At 50.3% G+C, this 20,072-nt stretch overlaps 1 protein-coding gene across 3 annotated transcripts; it reads left to right on the top strand.

Moving 5' to 3' along the window:
• Positions 1-7,202: 7,202 nt before the first annotated feature.
• LOC140422139 (uncharacterized) lies at positions 7,203-17,426 on the top strand. Of its 3 annotated transcripts, none has more exons than XM_072507138.1 (3): positions 7,203-7,677; positions 9,672-9,837; positions 15,956-17,426. In XM_072507138.1, exon 3 carries the CDS (start codon positions 16,313-16,315, stop codon positions 17,177-17,179), a length of 867 nt encoding a protein of 288 aa, XP_072363239.1. In that variant the 5' UTR covers positions 7,203-7,677; positions 9,672-9,837; positions 15,956-16,312; the 3' UTR covers positions 17,180-17,426. The 3 variants fall into 3 exon arrangements, with proteins under 3 accessions (XP_072363239.1, XP_072363241.1, XP_072363240.1); XM_072507139.1 differs by lacking the exon at positions 7,203-7,677 and adding an exon at positions 9,379-9,589; XM_072507140.1 differs by lacking the exon at positions 9,672-9,837.
• Positions 17,427-20,072: the final 2,646 nt, after the last annotated feature.

Raw genomic sequence — 20,072 nt, forward strand, 5'->3', positions numbered from 1 at the left:
TTTGGGACAATTTCATGTCCTCCATGAAGACAGACACATTGTTTAGTTTCTCTGCCATTTCCTTATTCCCCATTATAAACTCTCCTGTCTATGCCTGGAATGGACCCACATTGGTCTTTGCGAATCTTCCTTTTCACAATCCTATAGGAGCTTTTCCTGTCATTTTTTTATGTTTCTCGCCAGTTTGCTCTCATACTCCATTTTCTCTTTTTGAGTTTCTTGATCCTCCTTTGCTGAATTCTAAGACAAGTTTCCAATCCTCAGGGTTACACTTATTTTGGCAACTTTATGAGTGACAAGATCTCTTATTTTATCTTCAAATAACAGCCCAAGATCTGGTTGATTGGAGGTGTCCAAAAATACAATTTTATTGCTAATTATCCACTTTGATTCTCTTACATAAAAATGAATCAAAACTTAGATCAAATAAAACATCAAATCATAAAGAGAATGAAACAAAAACATAAGACAATATTAGGAAATCAATAGATGGTTCAAAATTTCTTAAAGCATGAATACAGAACAAACTTTATTCATGAAACTTTATTCTTTAAGAAATTCTTATCAATGGTTTCAAATTCTCAGCTGAGGCTTCCTGATTTATTCAAAAAACTCTTGGAGCATGATTTGTTATCCAGGCATTGGTCATTACTTAAGATTTATTAATGTCTATCAAATTAATTAAATGTCTATATGCTCCCGCCACGTGTACCAATCCTCTGAAGATAATATGTTCTGCATTAACCTTGCTTGTTGCTGAGGTTTTGCGACATTTGTAAATGTTTCTGTTTCTAAGGCTGCAATACCTTTTCGTTACTAGATGTATTTGTAGAACAATGGTTTATTCGTTACGAGGGCTTTTATGCAACTTTTTGTGAAGCAGTGTTAGATTCTGACACATATTAAGTTGCTGTACAGCAATTCTCATAATTTATCTGAAACAATTACTGCCTTGTGGATTTTCCATTTTCTGTCTATGTACTGAATTTCAGAATTATACTGCAAACTGCATCAATTCTTAAAGGTTACCAATAAATCAGTGAAGCAATAAATCTGTAATCTATCAATGAGCCTCTTCCTTTGACCTAATGGAATCTTCAATGTTTCTTGTTACTGGAGTCCACCGGAGGCAAAGTCGTGAGACCAGCTAGTCCAGCAGAAAGAAACCCTCCAACCCTCCCACTTTAGCAAGTGTCAGAATGAACAAAATGCAGTCCTGGATGTAATTGTGAGCAGAAGCAATAACAGAGAATCCAACCCCTGTAATCAACAAAGAACAAAGAACAAAGAAATGTACAGCACAGGAACAGGCCCTTCGGCCCTCCAAGCCCGTGCCGACCATACTGCCCGACTAAACTACAATCTTCTACACTTCCTGGGTCCGTATCCTTCTATTCCCATCCTATTCATATATTTGTCAAGATGCCCCTTAAATGTCCCTATCGTCCCTGCCTCCACTACCTCCTCCGGTAGGGAGTTCCAGGCACCCACTACCCTCTGCGTAAAAAACTTGCCTCGTACATCTACTCTAAACTTTGCCCCTCTCACCTTAAACCTATGCCCCCTAGTAATTGACCCCTCTACCCTGGGGAAAAGCCTCTGACTATCCACTCTGTCTATGCCCCTCATAATTTTGTATACCTCTATCAGGTCGCCCCTCAACCTCCTTCGTTCCAGTGAGAACAAACCGAGTTTATTCAATCGCTCCTCATAGCTTATGCCCTCCATACCAGGCAACATTCTGGTAAATCTCTTCTGCACCCTCTCTAAAGCCTCCACATCCTTCTGGTAGTGTGGCGACCAGAATTGAACACTATACTCCAAGTGTGGCCTAACTAAGGTTCTATACAGCTGCAACATGACTTGCCAATTCTTATACTCAATGCCCCGGCCAATGAAGGCAAGCATGCCGTATGCCTTCTTGACTACCTTCTCCACCTGTGTAGCCCCTTTCAGTGATCTGTGGACCTGTACTCCTAGATCTCTTTGACTTTCAATACTCTTGAGGGTTCTACCATTCACTGTATATTCCCTACCTGCATTAGCCCTTCCAAAATGCATTACCTCACATTTGTCCAGGTTAAACTCCATCTGCCATCTCTCCGCCCAAGTCTCCAGACAATCTAAATCCTGCTGTATCCTCAGACAGTCCTCATCGCTATCCGCAATTCCACCAACCTTTGTGTCGTCTGCAAACTTACTAATCAGACCAGTTACATTTTCCTCCAAATCATTTATATATACTACAAAGAGCAAAGGTCCCAGCACTGATCCCTGTGGAACACCACTGGTCACAGCCCTCCAATTAGAAAAGCATCCCTCCATTGCTACCCTCTGCCTTCTATGGCCTAGCCAGTTCTGTATCCACCTTGCCAGTTCACCCCTGATCCCGTGTGACTTCACCTTTTGTACTAGTCTACCATGAGGGACCTTGTCAAAGGCCTTACTGAAGTCCATATAGACAGCATCTACTGCCCTACCTGCATCAATCATCTTAGTGACCTCCTCGAAAAACTCTATCAAGTTAGTGAGACACGACCTCCCCTTCACAAAACCGTGCTGCCTCTCACTAATACGTCCATTTGCTTCCAAATGGGAGTAGATCCTGTCTCGAAGAATTCTCTCCAGTAATTTCCCTACCACTGAAGTAAGGCTCACCGGCCTGTAGTTCCCGGGATTATCCCTGCCACCCTTCTTAAACAGAGGAACAACATTGGCTATTCTCCAGTCCTCCGGGACATCCCCTGAAGACAGCGAGGATCCAAAGATTTCTGTCAAGGCCTCAGCAATTTCCTCTCCAGCCTCCTTCAGTATTCTGGGGTAGATCCCATCCGGCCCTGGGGACTTATCTACCTTAATATTTTTTAAGACACCCAACACCTCGTCTTTTTGGATCACAATGTGACCCAGGCTATCTACACCCCCTTCTCCAGACTCAACATCTACCAATTCCTTCTCTTTGGTGAATACTGATGCAAAGTATTCATTTAGTACCTCGCCCATTTCCTCTGGCTCCACACATAGATTCCCTTGCCTATCCTTCAGTGGGCCAACCCTTTCCCTGGCTACCCTCTTGCTTTTTATGTAAGTGTAAAAAGCCTTGGGATTTTCCTTAACCCTATTTGCCAATGACTTTTCATGACCCCTTCTAGCCCTCCTGACTCCCTGCTTAAGTTCCTTCCTACTTTCCTTATATGCCACACAGGCTTCGTCTGTTCCCAGCCTTTTAGCCCTGACAAATGCCTCCTTTTTCTTTTTGACGAGGCCTACAATATCATTCGTCATCCAAGGTTCCCGAAAATTGCCGTATTTGTCTTTCTTCCTCACAGGAACATGCCTGTCCTGTATTCCTATCAACTGACACTTGAAAGCCTCCCACATGTCAGATGTTGATTTGCCCTCAAACATCCGCCCCCAATCTATGCTCTTCAGTTCCCGCCTAATATTGTTATAATTAGCCTTCCCCCAATTTAGCACATTCATCCTCGGACCACTCCTATCCTTGTCCACCAGTACTTTAAAACTTACTGAATTGTGGTCACTGTTACCGAAATGCTCCCCTACTGAAACATCTACCACCTGGCCGGGCTCATTCCCCAATACCAGGTCCAGTACCGCCTCTTCCCTAGTTGGACTGTTTACATATTGTTTTAAGAAGCCCTCCTGGATGCTCCTTACAAACTCTGCCCCTTCTAAGCCCCTGGCACTAAGTGAGTCCCAGTCAATATTGGGGAAGTTGAAGTCTCCCATCACCACAACCCTGTTGTTTTTACTCTTTTCCAAAATCTGTCTACCTATCTGCTCCTCTATCTCCCGCTGGCTGTTGGGAGGCCTGTAGTATACCCCCAACATTGTGACCGCACCCTTCTTATTCCTGATCTCTACCCATATAGCCTCACTGCCCTCTGAGGTGTCCTCTCGCTGTATAGCTGTGATACTCTCCTGAACAAGTAGCGCAACTCCGCCTCCCCTTTTACATCCCCCTCTATCCCGCCTGAAACATCTAAATCCTGGAACGTTTAGCTGCCAATCCTGCCCTTCCCTCAACCAGGTCTCTGTAATGGCAACAACATCATAGTTCCAAGTAGTAATCCAAGCTCTAAGTTCATCTGCCTTACCCGTAATGCTCCTTGCATTAAAACATATGCACTTCAGGCCACCAGACCCGCTGTGTTCAGCAACTTCTCCCCGTCTGCTCTGCCTCAGAGCCACACTGTCCATATTCCCTAGTTCTCCCTCAACGCTCTCACCTTCTGACCTATTGCTCCCGTGCCCACCCCCCTGCCATACTAGTTTAAACCCTCCCGTGTGACACTAGCAAATCTCGCGGCCAGGATATTTATGCCTCTCCGGTTTAGATGCAACCCGTCCATCTTATACAGGTCACACCTGCCCCGGAAGAGCTCCCAGTGGTTCAGATAACCGAAACCCTCCCTCCTACACCAGCTGTTTAGCCACGTGTTTGTCTGCTCTATCTTCCTATTTCTAGCCTCACTGGCACGTGGCACAGGGAGTAATCCCGAGATTACAACCCTCGAGGTCCTGTCTTTTAACTTTCTGCCTAGCTCCCTGAACTCCTGCTGCAGGACCTCATGCCTCTTCCTGCCTATGTCGTTAGTACCAATATGTACAACGACCTCTACCTGTTTGCCCTCCCCCTTCAGGATTCCCTCTACCCGTTCGGAGACATCCTGGACCCTGGCACCAGGGAGGCAACATACCATCCTGGAGTCTCTTTCACGTCCACAGAAGCGCCTATCTGTTCCCCTGACTAGAGGAGGGAGGGGGGGGGGAGGGAGGGGGGGGGGAGGGAGGGGGGGGGGAGAGGGGGGGGGGGGGGGGGGAGAGGGTGGGAGGGGGGGGGGAGGGGGTGGGGGGGGGGAGGGGGGTGGGAGGGGGGGGGAGAGGGGAGGGAGGGGGGGGGGGAGAGGGGAGGGAGGGGGGGGGGAGAGGGGAGGGAGGGGGGGGGGGAGAGGGGGAGGGAGGGGGGGGGGGGAGAGGGGAGGGAGGGGGGGGGGAGAGGGGAGGGAGGGGGGGGGGAGAGGGGAGGGAGGGGGGGGAGAGGGGAGGGGGGGGGGGGGGGAGGGGGGGTGGGAGGAGGGAGGGGGGGAGGGGGGTGGGAGGGGGGGGGGGGGAGGGGGGTGGGAGGGGGGGGGAGAGGGGAGGGGTGGGGGGAGAGGGGAGAGGGGGGGGGGGAGAGGGGAGGGGGGGGGGGGAGGGGGGGGGGGGGAGAGGGAGGGGGGGGGGGGGAGAGGGGAGGGGGGGGGAGAGGGGAGGGGGGGGAGAGGGGGGGGGGAGAGGGGGGGGGAGAGGGGAGGGGGAGGGGGGAGAGGGGGGATGGGGGGGGAGGGGGGGGGGAGGGGGGGGGAGGGGGGGGGGGGAGGAGAGGGGGGGGAGAGGGGGGGGGGAGGGGAGAGAGGGGGGGGGAGAGGGGAGGGGAGGGGGGAGGGGGGGGGGGAGAGGGGGGGGAGGAGGGAGGAGGGGGGGGGGAGGGGGGGGGGGGGAGGAGGGAGGAGGGGGGGGGGGAGGGGGGGGGGGGGAGGGGGGGGGAGGGGGGGGGGGGGGAGAGGGGGGGGGAGGAGGGGGAGGAGGGGGGGGGGGGAGGGAGGAGGGGGGGGGGAGGGGGGGGGGGAGGAGGGAGGAGGGGGGGGGGGGAGGGGGGGGGGGGAGGGGGGGGGAGGAGGGGGGGGGGGAGGGGGGGGGGAGGAGGGGGGGGGGAGGGGGGGGGGGGGGAGGAGGGGGGGGGGAGGGGGGGGGGGAGGAGGGGGGGGGGGAGGGGGGAGGAGGGGGGGGGGGAGGAGGGGGGGGGGGAGGGGGGAGGAGGGGGGGGGAGGAGGGGGGAGGAGGTGGGGGGGAGGAGGGGGGGGGGGAGAGGGGGGGGGGGGAGATGGGGGGGGGGAGAGGGGGGGGGGGGGAGAGGGGGGGGGGGGAGAGGGGGGGGGGGGGAGGGGGGAGGGAGGGGAGGGAGGGAGGGAGGGGAGGGAGGGGGGGAGGGGGGAGGGGGGGGAGGGAGGGGGGGGAGGGGGGGGGGGGGAGGGGGGGAGGGGGGAGGGGGGGGGGGACGGGGGGGAGGGTGGGGGGAGGGGAGGGGGGGGGGAGGGGGGGGGGAGGGGAGGGGGGGGGGAGGGGAGGGGGGGGGAGGGGGGGGGGAGGGGAGGGGGGGTGGGTGGGAGAGAAGTCACAATCAAATCCAATTTCTAGCCACATGCACTTTCTGTCATGTTGGGGTCAATGTCCACCCCCTCACTTTTCAGCCCAGTCCCAGGATGTTGAAGACTGGGCTCCGGAAAAGTAATGATGGCCGCAGCTCCCACAATCCCCCCCCCCGCCCCGTGCTGAAGAAACTGCTCTATCCACCGCACACGCGAGCGGGTGACCGGAACTGAGAGAGGCCCTCAATTGACAAAAAAGACTGGGCACTTTAAATTCAAAAAAATAATTCTGTCTAATTCATCCTTGAATATATTCAATGACCCCCAGACTCCATTGGTTCCTGTGGGAAAATAATTCCAGAGATTAACAACCCTCTGAGGGGAGAGATGACTGGAAATATATAACGTAGATACTGTACAATGTTACAAAAACTAGAAATAATAATAAATGTACTATATCGAACCATAAATAATATCTAATCTATGCCATTTACCAACACTGGACATTTCTCTGTCTGATATTAATTTACTGTTCCCCTAATGGTCAGCCATCTCTGAGGAAACCAGCCCTTTAATTGTGAACATGAGGAAAGAGACTGTCCTTTTAGCCAGACAAATAAATGTGTCAAGCTGAGGGAGCAAATGATGTCAATGTCTTTAAGAGAGAGAGAGACCGGAGCCAACCTTTAAAGAGTCTGCACCCTCCCTGGATTCACTTCCTTTCCCTTCAGTTGCTGCAAGTGACCAATTGAAGGTCAGAATGAGTAAGAAATGGAAAGGGGGGTGAAAAGAAAGTGTTTTACTCACAGATGTTGGAGACAGGAGGAAGGTTCAGTCTGTGTGAAGCTCAGTGGCCATTCACACAAAATCCGCGCTCTGATTTGCTGAAGGACCAGAATCCTTCTGGTCCTCCCAGTTCCTCATTGGCGAACACCTGAGCAGGAAGGTCAGAGGGTGGGCTCTCCTCTGCAATGCGCAGTTCCCGGTCTCTCTTGGACATGCGCAGGTGGAGATGGAGATCACCGAGCGGCTTCTCGCTCTGGCCGGAAGCGTCAGCCGGTTGCCTGGAAACCTTGACTGCTGATGTGCAGGAGGTAGGGAAAACAATGATTGGGGGCGAGGCTCTCGTCTGCGCCCGCCGGGCCTGCGCACTGGAACCCGGAAACGTCACCGCGGAGCAGTGATTCAGGCAAGGCTCCGTTCGACGTCACAATGACTCAGAGGGGCGTTCCCAGCACACAGTCTCCCATTGGGAGCAATATCTCTGGTCACAGAAACAAAATACTGCGGATTGGATAACAGCTCAGCGTAGGGCGGTCAAATCCCCGTCCAAGTCCGCCCCCTCATTGTCTCCATGAGGGGCATTGGCCAATAGGAACCTGTGGAGGACCGGACAGGCGCTGATCGTCCAGCCAATCAGAGTTTGGGGCCTGTGTCACTGGCTGCACGGAGTTTCCTTCACTGTCTGCCCAGCAAAGCTGCTCTTCCTCCAGCTTCACACAGACTGAAATTTCCTCTAACCCCTGTAAGTAACTCTTTTATTGTCGTCACAATTATCAACACAGACCCATTTACAAGGTTCCAGGCCTCATTGCACTTCACATTAACGATTAAACAGTCACTGAACACGAAACAGCTGCAAGGCACAAGGCCCAATTACATTTCACAGTAACGTTGTAACAGTCATTGAACACAAACAGCTGCAAGGCACAGGGCCAAAATACGTTTCCAAATACCTATTAACCAGTCACTTATCACAACCAGCCGCAAGGCACAGGCCCCACGTATAGTTCAGGTAACAATCAAACAGTCACATAACACGAACAGTCGTGAGGCACAAGGCCACGAAACCAAACGATCGTTCCAAAAGCAAGGAGGAACAGGAAACCACAAAACACAAGTACATCGAGGCAACGACCCCTGAACACATACACAAGCAGTCGCGAGGCACAAGGCCCCGAAACCAAACGACCACTCCAAAAGAAACAAAGAAGAAAAGAAAAGAAACAAAACCCAAAAGTACAACACACGACACAGGCACATTTCAAGGTAACGACTCTAAACACATAAAACCAAGCAGTCGCGAGGCACAAGGCCCCGATACAATACGGCCGCTCCAGTTACAAATATGACCCACAGGGCCGTGATTCATTTTAACAGTATCATATCAAAAACCCGATCACCAGGCCTTAATTCACCCCAGAAAAGATTTAACAGGATAGAATCCATCACCAAACACTAATCCCCGCTCACCCACCCCCGTTCACCCAGCCCTGCAGCCGACACCCCGGGGGAAAGGCCCCTCCTCGCTAAGAGCACAGACCTCCGGAGAGCCAGACCCGGGCGCGGCGGAGGAGAGAGGGTTCCCCCCTCCTGGACCCCGCCCAAAGGCACGGGACCATTCGGAGGGAGAGCAGTTTTGCACCAACTAGCATTCCACCACAATTTCTAAATACCATTTCAGGGAGACCCGAAATGAGTTAAATGTCAAAGGCTGCTAAATAAAACGAAAGCAAAGAAAACAAGAAAACAAATCCCTTAGTACACATAGAAAAGTCTATAAAAAGAGTCCATTAATTTTGCACGTTCCACTTCATGACCCCGGCACTCCAGCCGGAATTTCACAAGGAACAACATGTCCTCAAAGTCCTCCAATGGCAGCGGCCAGAGTCGCTCCAATGTTGGTAACAGTCGACAACGGGGAAGAAAGTCCCAGAGTCAGTCCCAACCACCCACAGGGCGTCCAGGGGGGCCGAACCCCCGGAGACCCCAGGAACGGCAGCAACCCACCCCAGGCTGCAGGCCGCGGGCCGCCCATCGGGTATCCATTCCCAGTTCCGACCCGCCGCTTCCAGCAGCCTATCCAGCTGCCATCCTTCCTCCATTCCTTCGTCCTCCATTGGGCGAACTCAAAACCGCCGACAGCAAACCTCACAGTCCGAAGCAGCGTCTCCGCAGCTCAACCACTGACTTGAAACACGACTGGTCGCAGTACTCCGAAACCGGTCTTCTCCCCTTCCCTCGGGGACCAGTAGCAATGGGCGCCGAGTTGCTGTTTCACCCCATCCAGGAAGCTCCCAGAGGCGGCCTGCCTTTCGAATCGGCCCGGGGGCGGACACCAAGCTCGCACACAACTGCCCAAGCCTCCTCCACTTTTCACCCCAGGAGTTTGGAACGTGTCGGCCGTAGCTCCCACAATCCCCCGCGCTGGGGAACCCGCTCTATCCGCCGCACGGGCGGGTGATCAGGTACTGCGCATGTCCAAGGGTGAGGGGAAGCTGCGCATGTGTGGAGGAAAGCCCTGCCCTTCCTGTGAGGTGTTGGCTAATGGATAGAGTTAGGACCGGAAGGACGCTGGTCCTCCAATCAGCGCGGGCTTTATGTGAAAGGAGATTGGGCTTCACACAGACTGAAACGTCCTCCTGTCTCCAACCTCTGTAAGTAAAACACTTTCTTTTCTCCCCATTAAATTTATGTTCTCATTCTCACATTCACATGGTGACTTGTTTAAATCCTCAGGCCCAGAAGAGAGTTTCCCAGGCTGCTGTGGGCCGCAAGAGAGGAGAATAATTTTCAAATCTCTGGTCACAGGAGCAGTGCCAGATGACGAGACAGATAATGTGGTTCGATTATTCAAGAAGAGAAGTAGAGAAAATCCAGGCGATTACAGACCAGTGAGTTTAACGTGAGTGGTCAGGAAATAAATATTCTGAGGGACAGAATTAATCTCTTGCGGAGGCAAGAATTAATCAAGGATAGTCAGCATGGCTTTGTCAAAGGGAGATTATGTCTTATAAAGACCGACCCAAACAAAGGCTGTAACAGGTTTCTGAGCAGCAGTAGCAGTGCCTCTGGTTCTGCACCAGAACAAGGAGATGGAGCAGAGGCTGTGGACAGGGCACGTTCTGCACAATGTCCTCTGCCAATTTGGAGACTTGAAGTCAGACCTCTACATGCTGCTTTTTAAAAAATATATATATTTTATTTAAGTTTTTCGATCAAACAAAAATTTCCCATTTTACAACTTTGTAATAATATATACATTGATCGTTTTTTAAATAAATAATATGCTGACTAACGGCAACTGCCAACAACAAAATAAGAAACAACAGAAATAATAACTAAAATAGTAACTTTGTGAAATCAAATATAAATAACTAATATATAAACACACACATAAAACCCCTGAAGACCGAAATGAGCCCCCCCCCCCTGGGCTACTGCTGCTGCCTTTCCTATTTTCCCTTATCGCTCTGCGAGATAGTCGAGGAACGGTTGCCACCGCCCGGTGAACCCCTGAGCCGAACCTCAATGCATATTTTATCCGTTCCAGTTTTATAAACCCTGCCATGTCGTTGATCCAGGCCTCCACACCCGGGGGCTTAGCTTCTTTCCACATAAGTAGAATCCTTCGCCGGGCTACTAGGGACGCAAAGGTCAACACGTCGGCCTCTCTCGCCTCCTGCACTCCCGGCTCATCTGCAACCCCAAATATAGCCAACCCCCAGCTTGGTTTGACCCGGACCCCCACCACCTTCGAGATCATTTTTGCCACACCCACCCAGAACCCATGCAATACCGGACATGACCAAAACATGTGGGTGTGGTTCGCTGGGCTTCCCGCGCATCTCCCGCACCTATCTTCCACTCCAAAAAACCTACTCAGCCTTGCTGCCGTCATATGCGCCCTGTGTAGAACCTTGAATTGTATCAGGCTGAGCCTGGCACACAAGGATGAAGAGTTTACCCTACTTAGGGCATCTGCCCACAGCCCCTCCTCAATCTCTTCCCCCAGCTCCTCCTCCCATTTTCCCTTCAGCTCCTCTACCATCATCTCCCCCTCGTCTCTCATTTCCCTATATATATCTGACACCCTACCATCACCCACCCATGCCCCCTTCTACATGCTGCTTGACAGTGAAGGGGACTGACTGTCTGTCAAGCCAGCCAATCCACTCAGCCTCTCAATGTACACCCTCATCAGTGCCTCTTAAAATCCTCATCTGAGTCCACCCATAGCTGAACCCATCTCTGATCTCACCATCCAATGAACTGGCAAGCAAACTATATTTCACCCTGACCTGGATCCAGTTCCAGTGTTTCACCACAGCTGATCCCAACTCTATCGTGGCTGCTAAGTTTGTGCAGTGTCGTATCTGAGCTGGTGGCAGAGAGGGACAGATCAAATGGCTATGTGTCTTCATGAAGTGCTAAGCTGTTGCATTCTCTTTTCATCTTTGACCTGCTGTGGCTGAGCAGGCAGCATTTTCACGATGGGCCGAAGGGCATCTTTCTGTGCTGTAAAACTCTATGACTCTTAGGTTTTGGGTCTCTGAAAGCAGGAAATGAGAAGGAGAAAGTTGGTTTGAAGGAAGACGGTGGGGGGTTGGAAAGGAAGAGATCTATGGTCTACATTGTGTGGAGTTTGCTCGTTCTCCCCGTGTCTGCGTGGGTTTCCTCCGGGTGCTCCAGTTTCCTCCCACAGCCTAAAGATGTGCAGGATAGGTGGATTGGCCATGAACAATTGCCACTTAGTGTCCAAAAGGTAGGTGGGTTAAAGGGGATAGAGAGGGGGAGTGGACCTGGGTAGTATGCTCTATCGGAGGGTCGGTGCAGAAGGATTCTGTGGATTCTATTTCATTTAAATTTTCCGAGGAGATGACTAGGTGTGTAGTTGAGGGGCGTGCAGTTGATAATATCTTTTGTCACATGTAGGCTTACATTAACACTGCAATGAAGTTACTGTGAAAATCCCCCAGTCGCCGCATTCCGGTGCCTGTTTGGGTACATGAAAATGAAAATCGCTTATTGTCACAAGTAGGCTTCAAATGAAGTTACTGTGAAAAGACCCTAGTCGCCACATTCCGGCGCCTGTTCGGGGGGGCTGCTACTGGAATTGAACCGTGCTGCTGGCCTTCCTTGGTCTGCTTTAAAAGCCAGCTCTTCAGCCCTGTGATAAACCAGCCCCTGTATGTACATGGAGGGAGAATTCAGAATGTCCAATTCACCGAACAAGCTCGTTTTTCGGGACTTGTGGGAGGAACCCTGAGCACCCGGAAGAAACCCACACAGACACGGAGAGAACGTGCAGAGTCCAGACAGACAGTGACCCAAGCCGGGAATCGAACCTGGAATCATGGAACTACGGAGCAACAGTGCGACCCTCTGTGAAAAAAATGAAATGAAAATCGCTTATTGTCACAAGTAGGCTTCAAATGAAGTTACTGGTTAAAGCCCCTAGGCGCCACATACCGGCGCCTGTTCGGGGAGGCTGTTACGGGAATTGAACTGTGCTGCTGGCCTGCTTTCAAAGCCAGCGATTTAGCCCTGTGTTAAACAGCATCTAAATGTGCCGCCCACATGTAGCCCATATAGACTTTAGTAAGACTTGTGACAAGGTCTCACATGGGGGACTGGCCAAGATGGGCTCCATGCAAATTGACACCAAAATTGGCTTCCTGGCAGCAGGCAGAGGGAGATGGTCACAGATTGTCTTTGTGACTGGAAGCCTGTGTCCAATGGTGTTCCACTGCGACCGGTGTTGGGTTCCATGTTGTTCGGACGTACATCAATGATCTGGATGTGAATGTTGGAGATATGATAGGATGGCAGATGACACAAAAATTGGGGGGGGTGGGAAATGGTGAGGAACGCCTCAGATTACAGGATGATATGGACGGGCTGGTTAGATGGCAGAACAGTGGCAAATTGAATTTAGTCTTGAAAAGTGCAACAGGTCAAATTTGAGTAATCTCTCCTAACTCAGCAACTGGAGCTGTGTATATAGTTAATGTTAAATAAAATAAGTTAAGTTTTGTTTTCTCTACAACTCGGTGTTATACTCTTCATTGTATATTATTAAATACCCATATCCCCACACTCTCCTGCCACTCAACCAATTTCCTAACCGTGTCAATAATTTGCCCTCAACTCCGAGGGCTTCCACCTTAGCTAACTGTCTTTTGTGTGGGACTTTATCAAATGCGTTCTGGGAGTCCATATAAATGACATCCATAGACATTTCCCTGTCCCCTACCTTAGTCACTTCCTCAGAAAATTCAGTAAAATAAGTCAAGCTGGCTGTCCCTGATCGAACAAAGTTTTTCAAAGTGTTCAGTTACCCCACCCCTAATTATACATTCCAACAGTTTCCCCACCATAGATGTTCATAACAATAATCTTTATTAGTCTCAAAAGTAGGCTTACATTAATACTGAGGGACTGAATTCAGATTGTCCGATTCACCTAACAGCACATCTTTTGGGACTTGTGGGAGCACCAGGATAAAACCTATGCAGACACGGCGGAGAACGTGCAGACTCCACACTTAGTGACCCAAGGCGGGAATCGAACTTGGGTTGCAGCCGCTATGTAGCAACAGTGCTAACCATTGTGCTACCATGTTGTGTTTGGCTAACTGGTCTGTAATTCCCTGTTTTTCCCCTTTCACCCTTCTTAAAAAGTGAATCCCTTCCCACACTAAGAGCAGGTGAATGGCCTCTCCCCAGTGTGAACTCGCTGGTGTATCCGTACTTCAAAAAGTGCAATTTTCCAACCCAGAGGGACTACTCCTGAATCTAGGGATTCTAGCTAGAGCATCTACAATGTCCTCCCCGACTTCCTTTAACACCCTCGATGGAAACCGTCAGGTCCTGGGGATTCGTCACTCTTTAGTTCCATTAGTTTCCTAGTTAGTGATGGTATAGTTATGTTAATTGTATTAAGTCCTTGTTCTCTATCGACTATTAATTTCTGGCAAGTTATCCGCCTTTTCAACTGTAAATACTGAGGCAGAGTAATTGTTCAGCGTGTCTGCCATTCCCCCATTATCACTGACAATATCTCCATTTTCAGCTTTTACTGGGCCTACATTGCTCTTCACCACCCGCTTTCCCTTTATATAACTAAACATTTCTTCTTATTGATATTGATGTCCCTTGCAAGTTTCCTTTCATAATCCCTTCTAGTCGCTCTTACAAGCTGCTTTGTGACCCTTTGCTGGTCCTTGTACCTATCCCATTCGCCCAGATCTGTACCATGTCTTGTATTTTTGTGCGCCCTCTCTTTTAGTTTTAAGCTGTCCCTAATCTCTTTATTTGTCCGTGGCTGTTTTTTTTTGTGAAGTGGAGCCTTTTCCTCTCGGGGGGATATACTTGTTCTGTATCTCGTTAAATGTTTCTTTAAATATTCTCCACTGATCCTCAGTTGTTTGACCCATTAACAGATCTCCCCAGTTTACCGTGGACAGTCTCTGTCTCATCCCGTTAACGTCAGCCTTACCCAAGTCTAAAATTCTACTGTCTGTAACGTGCTTTTCACTTTAAAACACTACACTGAATTCAATCATGTTGTGATCACTATTTGATAAATGTTCGTGCACAGTTAGGCTACTAATTAAATTGGGCTCCTTACTCATAACTAAATCTAATATTGCCTGTCCCCTTGTTACATCTGGAACATATTGCTGCAGGAAACTATCCCGGACACATTCCAGAAATTCACTCCCTTTCTGACAGTTGCTTGTCTGCCCCTCCCAATCTGTGTGTTAGTTATAATCCCCCATTAATACTACTCTGCCTTTGCTACACACTCGCCTAATTTCTGCCTTTATACAATCTAGCACCTCAGAACTGCCACCAGACGGTCGATACACAACACCCATTACAGTTTTAGATTTTTTTGTTCCTCAGTTCCACCCATATGGGGTGGGATTCTCCATCCCGTTGGCCAATGGGGTTTCCCATTATGGGCACCCCCATGCCATTGGGAAATCGGCGGGCGTGAGCGCGCTGCCGGCGAAGCAGAGGATCCCGACGACGGAGAATCCAGCCCATGGTCTCCGCTGGATGCTTCCCCCTCATTATCCTCCCTCACCATTAAGGTGATAGTATTTCTAATCAGTAAGGCTACTTCACCCCCTCTGCCATATTCTCTGTCCCTCCTGTAAACTTTATAACTGGTATATTTCGTGCCCAGTCCAGACCATCCTGCTACTTGTTTTTGGAACTGTATTGAGTTCGCCTGAGGCCTCCCCCTCCCCCACCGTTTGTTAGTTTAAAGTCTTTGTGACTTCCCTATTTATCCTTTCCGTGAGGACACTGGTCCCAGATCGGTTCAGGTGGAGACCGTCCCAACGGTACAGGTCCCTCCTGTCCCAATACTGATGCCAGTGCCCCATTAAATGGAACCCCTCTTTCCCGCACTACTCCTTTAGCCATGTGTTTACTTCCCTAATTTTTCTCATTCCTACACCAAATTACACGTGGCTCGGCAAATAATCCAGAGATTATAACCCTTGAGGACCTGTTCTTTAATTTTGTTCCTAGTTCCTGATATTCCCCAAACAGATCCTCTTTCCGAGTCTTGCCGATGTTGTTTGTCCCAACATGAACCCCAACAACTGGATCCTCCCCCTCCCTCTCCAATAGCCTTTCAAGCCAGTTAGAGATGCCCCTCACCCTGGCACCGGGCAGGCAACATACCATGTGGGACTCTTGGCCCTGTTTCCAAAGGATGTTATCAGTTCCCATAATTATAGAAACCCCGACAACGACCACTTCCTCCCCCCACTTGCATGGCCTCCTGTACCAGGGTGCAGTGGTCAGCTAGCTCATCCTTCCTACAGTCACTGCTCCGATACCCTGCCCCTCCGAGTCCACTCCCTGGAGACTAGGTCTGGGGAATAGGTATTGAAGACGAGGCATTGGGGAATGAGAGGAAGGAATGTTCCATAGAAACTAGAATTATCTGTTCTGAATTTATATCCTGTACTGAGTGTTGACTTTTGTAAACTCCTTTTACAGATATTACAAGAGGAGGAATTACAGACAGAAATCTCAATTATCACGTCTCAGTCTTACAGAGTCACTCGATACCTTGGATCTGAATATCATCGGCCTTTGAATCTAGAAGGAGAAATGTTTGCCGATCTGTCGGCATCAAAAGATTTTAACCATCAGTGTGACTGGAAAAGCACCGAGACACACACGCCCGAGTGAGAGTGTTCCAGAGCGCTGACTGTGGAAAGAGCTTTTAACCAGTTACACAGCCTGAAAAAACATTGCACCATCCACAGCGGGGAGAGACCGTACACATGTTCTGTGTGTGGACAAAGCTTCCACTGATTGTCCAACCAGGAGAGACAGGAGGAGACCCAAAACATGGAGAAACCGTGGAAATGTGGGGACTGTGGGAAGGGGTACAGATCTCCATCAGAGCTGGAAACTCATCGACGCAGTCACACTGGGGAGAGACCATTCACCTGCTCTCAGTGTGAGAAGGGATTCACTCAGTTATCCAGCCTCAAGAGACACCATCGAGATCACACTGGGGAGAAGCCGTTCACCTGCTCTCAGTGTGGGAAGGAATTCATTCAGTTATCCAGCCTGCAGAGACACCAGCGGGTTCAGGCTGGGGAGAGGCCGTTCACCTGCTCTAAGTGTGAGAAGAGATTCACTCAGTTATCCAGCCTGAAGAGACACCAGCGGGTTCACGCTGGGAAAAGGCCGTTCACCTGCTCTCAGTGTGGGAAGGGATTCACTCAGTTATCCAGTCTGAAGAAACATCAGCGAGTTCACACTGGGGAGAGGCCTTTCACCTGCTCTCAATGTGGGAAAGGATTCACTACTTCATCGAACCTGCTGACACACCAGCGAGTTCACACTGGAGAGAGGTCATTCAATTGCTCTCAGTGTGAGAAGGGATTCACTACTTCATCAAGCCTGCTGACACACCAGCGAGTTCACACTGGGGAGAGGCCGTTTACCTGCTCTCAGTGTGAGAAGGGATTCGCTCAGTTATCCAACCTGCGGATACATCAGCGAGTTCACACTGGGGAGAGGCCGTTCACCTGCTCTCATTGTGAGAAGAGATTCACTACTTTAAAGAGCCTGGGGATACATCAGCGACTTCACACTGGGGAGAGGCCGTTCACTTGCTCTCAGTGTGAGAAGGGATTCTCTCAGTTATCCCACCTGCAGAGACACCAGCGAGTTCACACAGGGGAGAAGGCGTTAACATGCTCTTAGTGAGAGAAGGGATTCAGATACCCATACACCCTGCGAGAGCACTAGCAAGTTCACACCTGGAAGAAGCCATTCACCTGCTCTGAGCAGGGGAGACATTCAATGATTCATCCCAACTACGGAGACACTAGCAAGTTAATTCTGGGGAGAGACCATTCATCTGCTCTCAACGTGGGGCGGGGTTTTGTGATTCATTACACCTGTTGTGACTCCAACAAGTTCACAATAAATTACAGATGTTGGCTCCGTTGTTATTGTTTCTGCTCTCACTGACATCCAGGACTGCATTTTGTTCATTCTGACATCTGGTGAATGGTGATGATTGGAGGGTTTCTTTCTGCTGGACTGGCCGGTCTAACACCTCTGCCTCCGGTGGGCTGACCATTTTTGAGCCTCGTTGCGATTACCTGGTTCCAAGTTTGACGAGGAGCACAGAATGAAAAAGGTGTTTGTACGTTGGAAGATATTTAGTTCCCAAAGCAGCCACATTGCCATGAAGATGGGCTATGGTGGTTACATGGTTCTCTTGCCTAATTTATCTGTGTGTTTCTTGCAGAAGGAAACTGTCATGGTATGAGGGGCAAGTCGACTAGTAGATTGGGAAATTACAATAGTTTAGTCAGACTTCATGATCCGAGCAGGCTTGGTGGGCCGAAGGGCCTGTTCCTGTGCTGTACTGTTCTTTGTTCTTTGTTCTATATATGACGATAGACAATAGACAGGCAACCACTCGCATTTTCTTTACATAAAATATTGATTCCTTTAAGAAGCAAAAATTAAACAACAAAAGTGAAGCTATCGTGGCTCACAAGAAAAGTTAAAGATTCCATTATATCAATGGAGGAGACTCATAAAGTGGCCCAAATAGTAGTGAGCCTGGGGATTGGGAACTTGTTTAGAATTCAGCAAAGAGGACCAAGAAACTGAGAAAGAGAAAATAGAATATGAGAGCAAACTGGGGAGAACTGGAAAAGCTCCTATAGGAATGTGAACAGGAAAAGATTAGCAAAGACCAATGAGGGTCCATTCCAGACAGAGACAGGAGAGTTTATAATGGGGAATAAGGAAATGGCAGATAAACTAAACAGTGTGTGTTTTTCTTCACAGAGGAAGATATTGAAATTGCCCTAAAAACACCAGAGAACCAAGGGACCAGTGAGCACGAGGAACTGAAAGTGATTAGTCTTAGTGAAAAAGCAGTACTGGAGAAATTAATGTGGTTGAAAGTTAATAAATCCCCAAAAGCTGCTGCTCTACATCCCAGAGTGTTGAAAGAGGCGGCTGTAGAGATTGTGGATACATTGGTGATCATCTTTCAAAATTCTATAGATTCTGGAATGGTTCCTGCAGATTGGAAGGTGGTAAATGTAACCCAACTATTTAAGGAGGGAGAGAAAACTGGGAACCACAGACCCATTAGTCTGACATCAGTAGGAGGGTAAATGCTACAATCTATTATAAAGGCTGTAATACCATACGAATTAGGAGCAGGAGCCGGCCACTCGGCCCCTCGAGCCTGCTCCACCAGTTAATAAGTTCCCGGTTGACCTGATTGAAACCTCAACTCCACAGAGGCCCCTTAGAAAATAAACCTTGGGACTTCCGGTTGCGCCGATGACCAGCTAAGCCGCACGTTTCGGCGGCTCCAGCTTTGACGGACCTTCGGGCTCTTTTAAGAGCCCCAACGGGAAATTTTTTGCGACGAAACCCGGTGTGGGGTGAAGCAACAGGGAGTCCCCCCCCCCCCCCCCCCCCCCCCCCCCCCCCCCCCCGCAGTGTGAAGAAAAAGATCGGCGGCGGCGGCCAGATCACGGACGATCCTCGAGGGCAGCGGCAGAGGAAAGAAAGGAACAAGATGGCGTCGGAAGGAGCCCAGGCGACATGGGGACCGGACCAGGATGAATTTTTAAGACGGTTTGTGGAGCTGCTAAAAAAGGAGGTGCTGGCCCCGATGATACAAGCAATCGAGTGGCTTAAAGAGACACGAAAGGCCCAGGAGATAGAGCTCCGTGTGGTGGAGCAGAAGGTAACTGACAATGAGGACGAGATCCTGGGCCAAGCGGTCAAAATGCAGACGCACGAGGCGATTCATGAGAAGTGCATCGAAAGAATTGAAGTCCTGGAAAATAGATCAAGGAGAAAGAACCTCCGTATCCTGGGTCTCCCTGAGATAGTGGAAGGAGCTGACGGCGGGGCTTATGCGAGCACGATGCTACGTTCGCTAATGGGAGCTGAGGCCCCCTCGGGCCCCTTGGAAGTGGAAGGGGCCCACCGGGTCCCTGTGAGGAGTCCAAAGGCTGGAGAACCACCTAGGGCGATGGTCGTGCGATTTCACCGCTTCAATGACAGAGAGGTTGTTTTGAGATGGGCCAAGAAGGTACGAAGTAGCAGATGGGAGAATGCGGTGATACGAGTGTATCAGGACTGGAGCGCGGAGGTGGCGAGAAGGAGGGCGAGTTTCAATCGAGCCAAGGAGGTGCTGTATAAGAAGAAAGTAAAGTTTGGGATGTTGCAGCCGGCGCGATTATGGGTCACGCACCAGGATAGACATTACTACTTTGAAACGTCGGAAGAAGCATGGACCTTCATTCAAAAAGAGAAATTGGACCAGAACTGAGGGACTGATGTTGGAGGGGAAATGACAATGCTGATGTATAGAGGTGTAAATTGGGGAGGGAGGGACACTGAGAAATGTGGGTGCCGGTGGGGGGAAAAAGAGACACAGGCGGGGGATGGGGAATGGGAACAGGGCTGTAGGGGGAGCTGCGCCATGGGGGGGGCGGGATGGTTCTAGAAAGCGCGGGGTTTCTTTTTCATTTCCCGCGCCAGAGAGATGATGGCGGGAAGATAGGCGCAAGGAGGAAGGGAGTTCCTCACACGGGGGGCTCAAGGAGAG

This window comes from Scyliorhinus torazame, chromosome 5, assembly GCF_047496885.1.
Source record: "Scyliorhinus torazame isolate Kashiwa2021f chromosome 5, sScyTor2.1, whole genome shotgun sequence".
Lineage (NCBI taxonomy): Eukaryota > Metazoa > Chordata > Chondrichthyes > Carcharhiniformes > Scyliorhinidae > Scyliorhinus > Scyliorhinus torazame.